Source organism: Prorops nasuta, unplaced genomic scaffold (assembly GCF_024137725.1).
Source record: "Prorops nasuta isolate Cenicafe-Biocafe unplaced genomic scaffold, Cenicafe_Pnas_1.2 PNAS00027, whole genome shotgun sequence".
Classification (NCBI taxonomy): domain Eukaryota; kingdom Metazoa; phylum Arthropoda; class Insecta; order Hymenoptera; family Bethylidae; genus Prorops; species Prorops nasuta.
In genome coordinates this window covers 2582153-2595531 of record NW_027116824.1, presented here as the reverse complement: position 1 = coordinate 2595531, position 13379 = coordinate 2582153, and the positions used below count along the sequence as shown (strand labels likewise).

Here is a 13379-nt window from a genome sequence, read left to right as displayed (position 1 = left end):
TTGAAAGCTCTCAAGCCACTCTTTTCCTTGCCCCAACCCTGTTAAAGAGAAATATTAATTTTTTTATAGAAAATAAAAAGAGGTGTATATTAAAATAAAATTACGATTTTGAAACAAAGAAAATAGAGACAATAATGAGAGTGGCTAGAAATCGTCACAACTCTAAGACGAGTTAATAGATAGAACACTGTTCAAAATGATACTTATGGTAGCTATATATATATATATATATATATATACATAAACTACACCCGTAGTTTTCTGGCTGATCTTTGGTGGCTCGATCCCTCCATTACAATTGACGGACTGTCCCGAGTCATAAAAATGCTCTATCCAAAGACATTTTTTTCGAACACATTAGACTCTCTTTATCTAAATTATTCCAGTGATATTTTGTAAAACAATAAACTCTCAATCATCTTAACATTAATATATTCATGACGATAATTTTCGTTACAAGCCCCATACAAGGTCTTCCTCTGCTATCCAGAGTGGTGTCGAAAATAAAATCATTAAAGCAGTTCGTTATCAAGCACGTGAGTTAGAATAAAGTGAGCATCGCTGTATCCATGAATCTCGCCCAATCTCGCCCATCCCCGTGGCGTGCCTGCCATTAAACGCTCTTGGCAAGTTAGCAGGGGGGGGGGGGGGAGGGGAGAACTGACTGAAGTTGGGAAACATTACACGCGACTCGGCTTTGTACCGAAACACGGCTAAAGTATCAAGACACTCCATTAGACTCGATCATAAAGCACAAATGAAACAAATGCTTACAACAGATCTTGCAATAGAAAAACATCATAGAAAATATCTGGGGTATACTTTACCAATAAAACAGTCAATATACTAGTGTTGTCTCCCCACAGACTTCCGGTATAACGAGGAAGCTTAATTTTCATAAGATAATAAAGCTTTTTTCGCTCCAAGTTTAACGATCGAGTTGAGTTTTTGAATTTGTCGACAGAGACCGTAGAGCGGAGCAAAGTATATGCAGGGAATGGCGGTTATTTGTAGCGGGGAAGTAGTGGGGACAGCGGAAAGGGCGTCGTGAGCCGATGGTGGCCGAGCTCGAGCGATGATTGCCGAGGCCGCCCGAGAGGTTCGGTCGGATGCATCTAGCGGCGCGGCAGTCAGTCGCCAGAGAGCGCTTTGCGTGTGTGTTACATGTCTCTGCGCAACTCGGTATTTTTTTCTTCTGCGTCCATGCATACTATCGGTGTCGTCACCTAACTGCGCAATCGTGTACGATCTTCCGCCGAACTTGGAGCCACGCGCCTGCCTGACACCACAATTGGCGGGAAGTAACCGCGTGTGTTGTGTTTTCCAACTAATTTCGCCCCCACCTTTGCTGTACTTCTCGCATCGCTCGCTACGTTCGCCGCCAACAGTGCAATATTTTGACTAAAGTTGGACTATCACGACCCTTGGCGATTTCAGTGTGTGAATTTTTCCATCGAATTATTGATCAAGGAAAGCGTTGAAACTTTAGTGAGAATAACGCTCCAAAGCTTATCGTGCATTCTCGTTGGACACGTACGTTGGGAACACGTTCCCTCTCACGCGCCAGTGCTGCGGTGTTGCCGGATTTCTCGAGGAAAAAATCACTGTTTCCATGCCGTATATCTACGTGAAGTTGTCGTTGGAACTGAAGGCAAAGTTTGACGATCGAAAAAAGTGAAGTCAGTGTGACAATTGGTACAAAGTGAGTGAGTTTGTTTCCGGAGTAACGAGACTTTCTGAGATATAATAGTCCTCTGAAATTATTTTCCGTTTAGTGAGATCTGCCGCCTTGTTGCCAAGTTGCACGCGTCATCTCTGGACACAACACACCCTATTGGGGGACACTGGGAGCCAGCAGATTGCTCGTACAGTTTATTATCGGAGAATCCCGGTTGGTTTTTTTAGAGATACAGGACTGGTGAGAATCTCTTTGGTGGCGCGTCGTGTGTGTGGAGCGCGGTCATTCGAAATTCGATAAGTCGCGCCAAGGCGCTGTTGCCAAACATTTACTGTACCCGCGAGTATTTCAACGCTCTGAACGATTCCGAGAAGGATCCCATCGCGCGAGAATCGATGCGTAATGGCCACTGGCAGGAAAGGCAATTCCTAAAGAAGAACATTACGAAAAAGTCAATCGGAAGTGTGAATTAGGGAGAAGTTTGGAAAAATTGAAAATTTTCTCGGCTCCGAAGGGTGCTTGTGTTAAGAAAGCGAACGGCATTGCTGCCGTGGCTATAGAAAGGGACGAAATATGAGTGCAAGAGTATTGAATCCAGCGATGATGACGGAAATGAGCCGGAATTCGGGTAGCGGGAGATCCGCGCCGAGTAGGGCGGCCTTGGCGAGAGTGAGGAGGGATCTTTTTGGACCCGTGGATCACGCTGCTGCTAAGGCACTCGCGGAGAGCGAGCTCAGGGCTCAGTCTGTCCTCGACGCTGAGAAATGGGGCTTCGACTTTCACCTAGAAACGCCTCGGCCCAATTCCAGATACGAGTGGGAGATTGTTACGACCCACGATGTAATTCCCGAGCCCTATGCCCTCCGTGGTATGCCCTACTTGAGGAAACACGCGCCAGGGACGCCTAGAAAGGAGAGACCTCTCTCTCCAGAATCCAGGATCGATCAACAAGAATTGTCGACCACGCCGGTCGCCAGGGAGAAATCCGAAAGGACGCCTCCTCAAGAACCCAGAGTACCCGAAATTGGGGAAATCACCAACAGCGATGTATTCGACGAGCAGCCCAGGAAAAAATTCATCGTCGAGCCTACCACTCCTGTATTACCCGTTTCTGCTAGGAAACAATCAACCATCACCGGTAACTTGAACTCTTTTTTTATTTCTTTTTTCATGTCTTTTTTATGTGCCGTATGAACATTTATACAGTGAGTAGCATCCCGACGGCTTTTCAAATATACAGGGTATTTAGTCTAAAAGTTTCAAAAATCTAAATAATGAAGAGAAAACAGTCTTAGAACATTCTATAGTATACACCTTGAGTAAATTTTTTCTTTCAGTCCTTAATAACTTTTTAAGTAAGTATTGAAGTTAAAAATTATATTAAAGTTTTTTCTTCCAAATTGTCTCAGCCTAGATATTTCGAATATGCACAACCAGTCGGAACACCATGTATAATATTTTTTGTGTATAGTTATGAAGCTATCCTTCTTAGCCGTTTAGTATTTACATGAAAATATATAGGGTACGACCATTAAAACGCCGAGGAGAATAAATGCAAGAAAACGTGTACCTCCGTAACTATAATTGATATTAAAAATTTTAGTACGACTTGTTTTAAGCGCTTTGTAATTTGCACTCGTAGAAATTTATACGAAATTCGGATAAATCTGATTGTTACGGGGAAATACGTCTTCCCTTATTCGTATGCTTTGTGGTACGTTTTAACCGAGAAACCCTTTACGTATATGAATATGTTGGGGATTTTTCAAGCAAAAAGGATACTTTAGCGGCAAATTTTGGAATATTTTTACAAATAAACTCGCTCGACGCACGTATTTGCATCGAACGATATTGGTAGGGAGTAGAGACTGCTTATTGGTCGCAGTATCGACGAATTTCGCGCCTTGCAATCTCCATCCAATATCGCACGAGTATCTTGGCTAAGGGTCAGAGTTGAGCGATATTTTTTTATATTATCAGTGGACTCTTATTGTGCGTTGCATTTTTCCTCTATCTCGATAATGAAAAGTGTTTTTGAGAAAAAGTTTTGCTTTGCTTTTCCTCGTATGCCGACGGCTGTGGTTTTCTTGCTTTTGGCTTGTTGTTTAATAAAGCGTCCGATGAATATCGCGGGAAAGACAAAGCCTAGGTCAATTTATTTCGCCGATGCACAAGGTCGTCACGTTTTACGTAATGAAACACGCGATAAGAAAACGAGTGGAAGGAGGCAGTCGTTTATGCAGCAATAGAGACAAATTTTCATTCGCCAATTAAACGCTGTCTGGATTAAACAAAGGCGAATAAAAATTACCGTGCATCATCAGTTGTTTTCAAAACATTCGGTAATTCGAAAACCAAATGTATCGCTTTTGTCCTCTCTACGCTTCAAATGTTTCACCTTGTTCTAAGAAAAGCTATTCTCCTTTAAAGCTAATAACCAATTCATCGAATTGCCCTGATATTATTATTCTTTCTCTCCAACCAAAACAAATACCATCGCTTCTTCTCAGGCTTTTGCCAGGAGCGGATAAAAATACTGGTTAGTAAAAGGGAATTTCTGAAAATTCGGTTGCTAAAGAATGCACCGAAAAATATTTAGGCTGTGTAGATCTAAGAATTAAAATGTTTTATTTACAGCCACTAAGTGCATATCATCCGTATCATCAACCGAGAGTATTCAAGAGTAAATTTTTTATCTATATTTCTCGCACGCGAATAGAAAACTTCCGTTTGATGGAGCTGGGGATTCCAGCTCGTTAATGACATATTTTGATAACAGTATTATCCTCGTTCCATCGCATGCACGATCACAATTGAAAGATAAGATTTATTTATGTATTTCTGTTTTTCTTTAATTTCGCAATTTTATTTTTTGCTCGAGACTCAAAACTTATTTTTACTATTCACACAATCTCGCGTATACTTTCCAAGATATGAAATATAGATTTGTCATATAAAGGGGTTTGAAACCCCCTAGCGCTGGCAGTTGTCTCGTTGCAGGCGGCGATAAAAGAACGTTTTTTTTTTCTTCATTAACTTCGCTCTTGCTTCTCCGTTTATTATTCAGTCGTGCACACACCACCCACGCGATGCAACTATTTCTGGACGTGACTCCTCCCATCTCTCCCGCCATGCACGCGCGTAAACACATTTTCCTCCTCCTCCAGCACGCGACCTTTGTTTATATTTTCGCGAACCAAACGTGTCTGCACGGACCAATCGCTTGGTAAACAGATGTACGACACTTCTAGGACCTTTCATAACAGTCTCTGCTAATTTCTTCTGCATTCCCTTTTTCTCTTTTCTTAGAAAAGCATTTTTAAACTATAATTGAATTATCTAGAAATTGCCATTTGAATATATTTATTTTTATTTTTTTTTTTTCTTTCAAAAAGTTCTCGAAATTAGTGAAATAATTTAAGAACATCAAATAAAAACTATAGCATCCTATTGAAAAATCTCAAGACGACCTTCCTACAAGATTGAACGGGAAGATGCAAATTCGAGTTCGGTTGACCTCTAAACACGTATCTTAAAGCCGTTAATGTTATTTATTTAACGTTTTAAAATCCACGACATTTGATCCGACCAAATTCGTAGTGCAATTCCAATCACTCTGGTGAATAGATTTTTTAATCGTTCTCCAAATATGTGCTGAGAAATCGTTGAAGAGGCGATAGGAAAGAGTAACGGAGGCTGATTCGGCGAAAATCGTAACGTACTTTGGATTTCGGGGGTGGGATAGGGGTCGAACGATTTTTCCAACGTACTTTACTAACGAGCCAGACGGTCAGCTGTTCCGTTTGATGGGGTTGCCGGCTTCTAGCGTGTACTGGTCGTCGCTCGATCCTGACTCACCCTCGCCTTTTCTAAGCCGGCAGCGCGCGCCGTGCCATGCTTAAGCCTGCTTGCCCCTCGGTTCGCACGCATGGGGGTATCAGCTGTGCCCACAATTGTGCATCCGCGTCACACGCACCGAGGGTGCTACCTCCCTCTCTCTCTCTCTCTCTTTCTCTCTCTCGCTCCCTCTCTCGGGCAACCGGCATTTAAAATCAGAATTCGAACAACCATCGAGGACGCAACCCGCATATCCCCTGCGTATACATACGCCTAGTGCGATGCCACTCGATCAATTCTATCAATCCCCTACTCAGACTAATTTTTCACCCTCGCCATCTCGCGCCTCCACCATTCACAAATAAACTGGCAAATTTTCTTTAACTTTTCCTACCTCCCACGAAATATTCTTCAAATCTCTATTTTAATTTTAATAATAATACTCACGCATTATTTTTCTGAATATTTAACAAATTTCACTTTTAACACCTCTTAAGGATACGCAAAGTACTAGGAAAATCTTTGAAATATTATCTCAATGAATATTTTATAATTGCATCCAGATCATACCGAGACTCCTATTTCTTTGTAAATACACAGAAAAATTCGCAATTATCCAATATACTGAAACAGTAAATGGAGTCGACTGATCCGGCCATTTTGAAATGATCACGATGCTTTTGAAAAATATGCATTGGATAATTTCCAAGTATTTTAATCCCATTGATACGCGCAGCTTTTTAGTCCCGTGTAAATACAATAAATAAAGGTATATTGAAAAATGTCAATCGATAGCTTTGATCAGGATTCTCAGAGGTTTAAGTCAATGAGAAAGGCGAATGATTTTATTCATGCAAATCGACCGTAAAAGTTTTAGTGCAACGGCGAGGAGAAATGGTTGGTTGCTTTGCATAAAATTAACGCCTCATTGGTTGTTATATTTCACTCGGAATAGCGTAAGTATTTGTGAATCGCCAGAGTATGGAAAAACTTAAAGGGAAAGATCCATCCCCCCCCCCTCCTCCTACCTCCTCAAACTCCCCTCTACCAATAGTTGACTGGATTACAACGCCAGATGTACATTAATATTTATGCAGGGAAATTCTTCCATCTGTCAGCGCATCTGTCCGTGACTTTCGCGTATCGAAAAATTTATTTAATCGATCATCCATGCAATTGCAATTTGTCTTTATGTTTGCTTCGCACAATTAACTTGAGACTGCGTTGAGAATTGATACGATAGCGTTTAGAGTCTTGGAGCCATCGTCTTTCATTCTGGTATATCGAAAGTACATTTGTTTTTTTATCCCATCCATGCTGAAAAATGAAGAATATAGCGTTCCTCTTGAAATTCCTTTTTATGAAAAATTAATTTAATTGATCACTCGTGTAATAAAATTTGTATATTCTCCGAAAAAATTAATTGGCCTTTTTATTCATATGTCGAGTTTATATGCCGAGAAATAAAGACGCTACAGTAATCCTTAAGCTGTATTCTGACCGAGTCGAATTTTCGATTAAATTGAACGTTTGAAAGACATTAATACGCCACTTTTAATTGACGAAGTAAACAATTTTATTGTACGCTTAATTAATCTTCTGGAGAGATGGTCCTAATATAAACAAGACTAATTGAACGAAAGGAATCGATGAGCGGATCGATCGAATTTCGAGCTAAGAGATAACAAAAAGATTGATTCGAAGCTGCAATTCGAATCTTTTAATAAAGATAATATTGACAAGGTGACTGACTGGTTCGAAAGCATAAAGCGTGTAGATATAATTAATGTTAAAAAAAGGGAGGGAGGGAGAGAGAGAGAGAGAGAGAGAGAGAGAGAGGTGTAATAATTGATTTGTTTTTATTTGTAATTACAGATTTCATGAAGAGCCGTAAACGTACGTTAAATGGGAGCTCGAAGAGTGTGATAGAGCCACCGGAGAAGGTGACGCGCAACGCGGGTCAAATACGCAGCTAAAATCCGCAGGGTCCTAATCCTCAGCCTCGCGGACCTTTCCCGGCGTAGAGCGTGGAGATACTGAGGAGAGGAAGACGCTAGGATCGCGCACCGGAAACCAAGCTGAAAGAGTCCAGAAGAAACGTTTCAAGCCGGACAGAAGACGCGAGGTCGTTTGGCTGTGCCATTTCGCTTATTTTAGATTAAATCCGGCTGAAATTGTAGAATATTTCACGAAAAACCTATCCAACAAGAGAGCCCTTCAATCGCAATTCTGTCTCCCAGAGACAATATCTCGTGCAGGTTTAGGGATCTAGATTTTACGTTCGCTCGACGGCTTTTTTTTTGTAGATTTTAATAATTAGTTTATAGTTACGTAAGAGAAGAAAGATAGAGGAAGCGATATTTTCTCGAGATCAATTATTATTGTAATATATTCTTTGTTTGTTTTATTATTTTCCCCCTTTTTTTTATCGCAGGCTAAAAAATCACTTTGTTAAACTAGAAAAGAGAAACACGCACAGTACCGATGTATATTAGATGTTTAATTCCCTTTTTTTCGTCTTTTAAGGATTAAATCTAAGAGTTGAGAGAGAGAGAGAGAGAGTGAATGAGAGTGAATGAGAGTATATCGTGTTTTACATCGGTTCTGACATAGATTAAGCGCATGCTGCGATGCTGGATCTACGAGTTGCTTTCCTTCGATATCCGAGAATGCTTGAAAACAGTCGTCCTCTTTTCCAGCACTCTCGGATTTTTCTCTGTGCATCGTCACGATCAACGGATTCCTATTGGTTTCGCGTTCTCCTCGATGCTCGGTCTCCTCGAGGTCAATGCGAAACTCGGAAAAATTCAATACAAGTTTCAATTTTCACGTGGTCCCGATCATGACATTATTAGCCATTGGAAAATTATGCGCCAATCTATTATTTAAATATCGAATCATCCTGTGGGTTAAGAGAGGTTTTTTTTTTTAATGAACTGTACTACACACGGGATTTTTTAAGATATTTCATTTGCATCGCATATATAATTTCTTGAGAAAACGTTAATTGAAAATATCCGTTTCCTCTTAATAAACTCCGTATGAAATTTGTGCTAGTTTTTGTTGGCTGCAATGGGATCGTTGCTCTGTTTGGGGAAAGTGACGAAAGTTGATCCAGCTTCAGCAGCGAAAGAAAAATTGGGAGAAGATATGTATCTGTGAGAATGCTCGAAAAGTTAACAGAGAATTGCACGGTTATTCGGAGAATTTTATGTTTCTGTTAAGTTTTTAACCATTCTCGTACCTTACGTAGATTAGTAGTATAGTTTGTTACCTTGTGAAGCATTGATCTCCTGTACGTGTTAACGAAAGTACAGCCGATGCCAAATTATCCCTGCGTATTTTTTCTTGTACCTTTTTTTTTCTACTGAAAGGAACCTCTTTATCCTCCCTCGTTCACGAAAATCTCCGTGACGATACACGTTCCACCACGAAAATAGCAGATTCATTTTCAAAGAAAAATGCTGACGTGGTTTTACCAGTCAATTTTCACGGCTAAACCGATCGATTATCTTTAAACAAACTTCTCGTTTTTATTGGCTTATAAAATCGCTCTTTTGGGTTTGGAAATTTACATTTGTTGTCAGGATTTTTATCTGGACCGTTTTTCACGCAACGAAAAGAGAAGTTTGAAGATAATCGCAAGATTCTCAATTTAAGAATAAAATGCCGGAGAGGAATCAATTTTGGTATTTTCTTAATTTTCGCGTATGCCCCACTGCCGTCCCACTTCCTTGTTCATCTTTTCTGTGAGATTATAATCCAAAATACGACTGGTGGTTACAAGCTATTTTTTCCAAGTTCGCGAGAGAGAAAGAGAAACGGCGCGGCGTGAGAGGAAAGCTGAAGCAACCGGTGATCGGTGAAAGGTAGACTGGCCCGATAAATTCGAGTTTAAAAAACCCGAGGGGCGTGTATAGCCCCAGAGCCGAAAGTGCCATCGTGACAGAGATTTTGATACAAAATTAAAAATTACGAAGCGTTGCGTTGAAAGCATCGAAAATCTTGTCAAAGTGGAACAACTTCTTGCAGAACTGCGACAATCCTTGTTGGCGGGAAAACCTGCGCAAGCGCAATATACGGTGGTACCAATTGATTTCGCGAGAATTTATGTAAGGATGATTGTTACCCATGAAATAGCCTGAATACTTGCAAAGTTTTCGGTTCTTGACCGGCCCCGCCCGAGGGAGATGAATAAAAAAATAGCAAACAAAAGTAATAGAAAATCTTAATATCTATGTAACCCTGTGATGTATTAGTATGATCTCAATAAACATATAACTTAGAATGTACTTCTTACTTGTAATTAGAATTATGCGATTATCGGCAGAAACTGGGAGGGTAACGGGGAAGGGTGTGCGAGGGTAACTGCGAACTATAATTTGTTACAACTGGTTTGTTCTTTGAATATATCTGTGTGTGTGTGTGTGTGAGTTTTGTAAACGATAGGGTTTATGTACATGTCAATGTGTGCGTGCGTGTGTGTATGCGCGTGAGAAAAAGAAAGATAAGTAAATGCAAAATGAAAATCGTGGAAGATGGTGGAGAAATAAGGGCAATCACCCGGTGAATCGTGCGCTCACTTCCAGTCTGCAATCGCGATATTTGTAACAACAATATATTATATATATATGTGTAATTATGTAAACCATATATATAAGAGAGTCTAAAAGAACTAACATACACAAATGCAACGTCTATTGTTTATTAAAAAAGAATTATCGATTTAAAAGCGTTCTTGTCCTTTTTACCCATACATAACAAAGTTCCTCCATGTAATGAAATAGTCGAAGAAGTGATTTTGATGCATCGCCCATGCATATTTTTGTGCGAGCTGGCAATTGAAATTCCTTGAAATTGTAAGCAGTGCAGGTGCAATGAGAGTTGCTAAACCTGCTGGAGTTGCGGTTGCAGCAGGTGCCTCTGGACCTGTGCAAAGCGAGCTTTGCCGAGGCATGGAGTCGTTCTCCTTTCTTTGTGCCACCCCTCGACTCTTTAAACACGATCTTGAGCCTGCGGCACCTCGGCCTGATCTCCAAGAGACTCGCGAGGAAAGCCACCGTAGCGATTGTACAAGCCAATTTCATTAGCGTGCATTTTTTTCTCCGCTGCAAATTCTGAAAAATTACCTCTCTATTATTTCTTCCACTCGAAACTTTCCCTTGGAACCCATACACAAAGATGTCTTTCTTAATCATTGGATATCTCCACTTGTGATTGTCACGAATAAAATAGGGATTGCACAATATATCGTAGAGTTGGAATAGCCTTTATTTTTCTAAACGGCGAAAGTTTTGTTTGCGCTCGACTGACAGGCGAAAAAATTCCGAGCGCTCCGGTACGCGTGAGAGTTTTCGTAGAGTTGTTAGCGACTAGCGTGCGCTGGCGCTGGCGTAGTTGTGTCGAATGCTTTATGCAATATATCTGTTGCTAGGCGCACCGCGGCCGAATCGACAATATTTTTAGACGATACGCTCACGTTTTCTCAACTCCACGCTCGGGGAAGCGTAACTAGTCGACTTGGAGGAGCACAGATAAAATCCAGCTCGCGCCACGGTCCCTGCAGAGGCGAAACTCTCTAGCGGAACTTTGACCTTCGAGGCGGAGGAAAAAATTGGCCCAGGAAACAGTGGAATTCGGTAATAGCCGTTCGGTTCGCTATAGTCTTACCATGGGAGGATCCCGAGATATCCCTGAAGGGGCTAATGCTTCTGTGCTGTTCCATTCTACGGTCTACGGTTGCGTGATAAGCGTCGAGATCCCCGGGGATAAACCGGAAGTGGCCAGGATTTCGCTAGCGAAGCGTCGCCGTGAGAATCGCTGCGGTCCGAGTGTGTTGAACACTGATGGCCAGAACGCTTGGAAATTGCATTGTGCCGGCTGAACGCATGCATCCCCCCACTCGCGCAAATAACTAGTTCGTCTCTCCTCGAGAGCTTTCTTTATTTATCTTCCCACTGATGACTTGTCATTATCCCCGATATTGAGTCACTTGTCTGCGCTCGTGATAAACGTGTAATAGTGGTAAATCACGTGCGCCAGACGAGTTCCCGACCAACTTTTGTAAACAAGACACAAACGAATCTTCACCGGTCATTATAAAAGTAGGTCGCTGCGGTGTACTTAATGAAGAATAACAATATAATTCCCTCGAAATCTCTCGTTTAGCCAAGTAACGCGTCCTTTTTTTAGCTCATCCCTGCAATTATCTCTGTCCTCGATACAATGTTGTTTCTGTGATTTTGTGGTAAATACAGGAAGCAAAGCGAGGATTTAGAGCGATAGACCAAAAGTACTTGTCGAACTACAACACAAACGTTCCTCCGATATATGCTTATCGGGCAATTAAGCAAACGATTAGCAAACTACGCCATAATCTATGTACGACGCTTTCCAACACCAGTGTACGGCGCATGGTTATACTCGGTTAGGATCAAAACAAATTTAGCATTAATCGTGTGTGAGTGAGTGAGGCCGATGGCAGACCAAACAACGCAGCGAACGTAAACGTATATAGTCGAAAGCACGAAGAGCCAGAGTGTAGGAGCACATTCATTTCACGCCATTAACACTTCCGTTTTCGTGTGTCTTGAATTACGCTTACGTTCACGTCCCTTCGCCTGGCATCGTCCTAACCTAACGGCTCGTAAAGTATGACGTTTCAATACTTTCGTACGGGAGAATTCCGTATTCCCAAACGAATATTCGAAAGTTGTGCTCGTCGCGTCGGTTGCTAGGAGAACCCCACTTAAATCTTCCTTCAGGCAGCGCCACCGACGGGCTTCGAGCGAACCCGTATGGTCGGTAACGAACGCAACGAGGAATCGCTTCCATCCCATGATTCTCGGTCGGCAGACATTGGGAACGACGAAAAGCCGACCGAAACTTTGCGAGAAATTGTCGATCAAACTCTTTGCAAAATGCTTTTCGATTCATGGATAAGCAAAGCTTGGTCGATAAACGATCCAACTTCAAATTGATCGGGGCTGAAGTTTCAGCTTATTTTCCTGGTAAAAGACTGTTATTACTGGAGCAAATGGCGCTGCTTTACACGGGACGAACGACCGACAGAGTCTCGCCAACGAATAACTCGCATATATTCTTTTGGCTATTTGGCACTGAGAGGTAAGTCTCGACCGAGTGGCCGAAAAAGCGAGATAATTGCGACGCTGGCGCTCGTGTAGCAGCAACATAATTCGACGGCCACATTCTATTGCTATTCTTTTCTATCCTAGCAATGTCTCTTGTCGGGATGTAAGTTATCACGAAAATTCGGCAGTGAGGCAAAGCGGAAGTTGCCATGATGACGTTGCGCCACACAGATACTGTTTGGCCTCATTTCCCGAGTTGACTATCTGCCAGTCTTTCCTGGGTTATGCGCAAAGTTTTTATTGTACCAAGTACCATTCGGAGCGCTGCCAGAAACAAATTATAAGCATAAGTAGAACGGTGTTAATGCGATAATTGAAGAGCTCAACTTCAAGTTGCACCAAATGAAGATTTCAAGCGGCTATTGTACTGGCAAAGCCACGGTTAAGAAACCCACTTAACATCGAATTAAGTCGACCGTACGTCGAATATATCCAAGCGGTAATTTAAGGGCCACTCGTTAAATGAAACTTTTGCTTTTTTACTGAGAAAATCAGATCTATTCAATTGGAGCTCGCAAGGCATTGCTCGCATCATAATCGCGCGAATCTAGATTTTTTCTTCCTCTCGCTGCAGGGCGAGGTTTATTTTCGAGAGAGATTCGGAAGAATCGTGGATAAAGGTAAGTGGTTTCTGCGGTAAGCGTGCAGAGATTCGAAAAGTTTGGTATATCGTTAGGATGGCTTCCCGAAGACGCGAAGCACGGTAGCTCGTT

General features: G+C 41.7%; 1 protein-coding gene across 1 annotated transcript; it reads left to right on the top strand.

The window, feature by feature from the left end:
- Positions 1-1138: 1138 nt before the first annotated feature.
- dap (dacapo) lies at positions 1139-10247 on the top strand. Its single transcript, XM_066741862.1, has 2 exons — positions 1139-2816; positions 7391-10247. Exons 1-2 carry the CDS (start codon positions 2252-2254, stop codon positions 7489-7491), a joined length of 666 nt encoding a protein of 221 aa, XP_066597959.1. The 5' UTR covers positions 1139-2251; the 3' UTR covers positions 7492-10247.
- The last annotated feature ends 3132 nt before the right edge of the window (positions 10248-13379 follow it).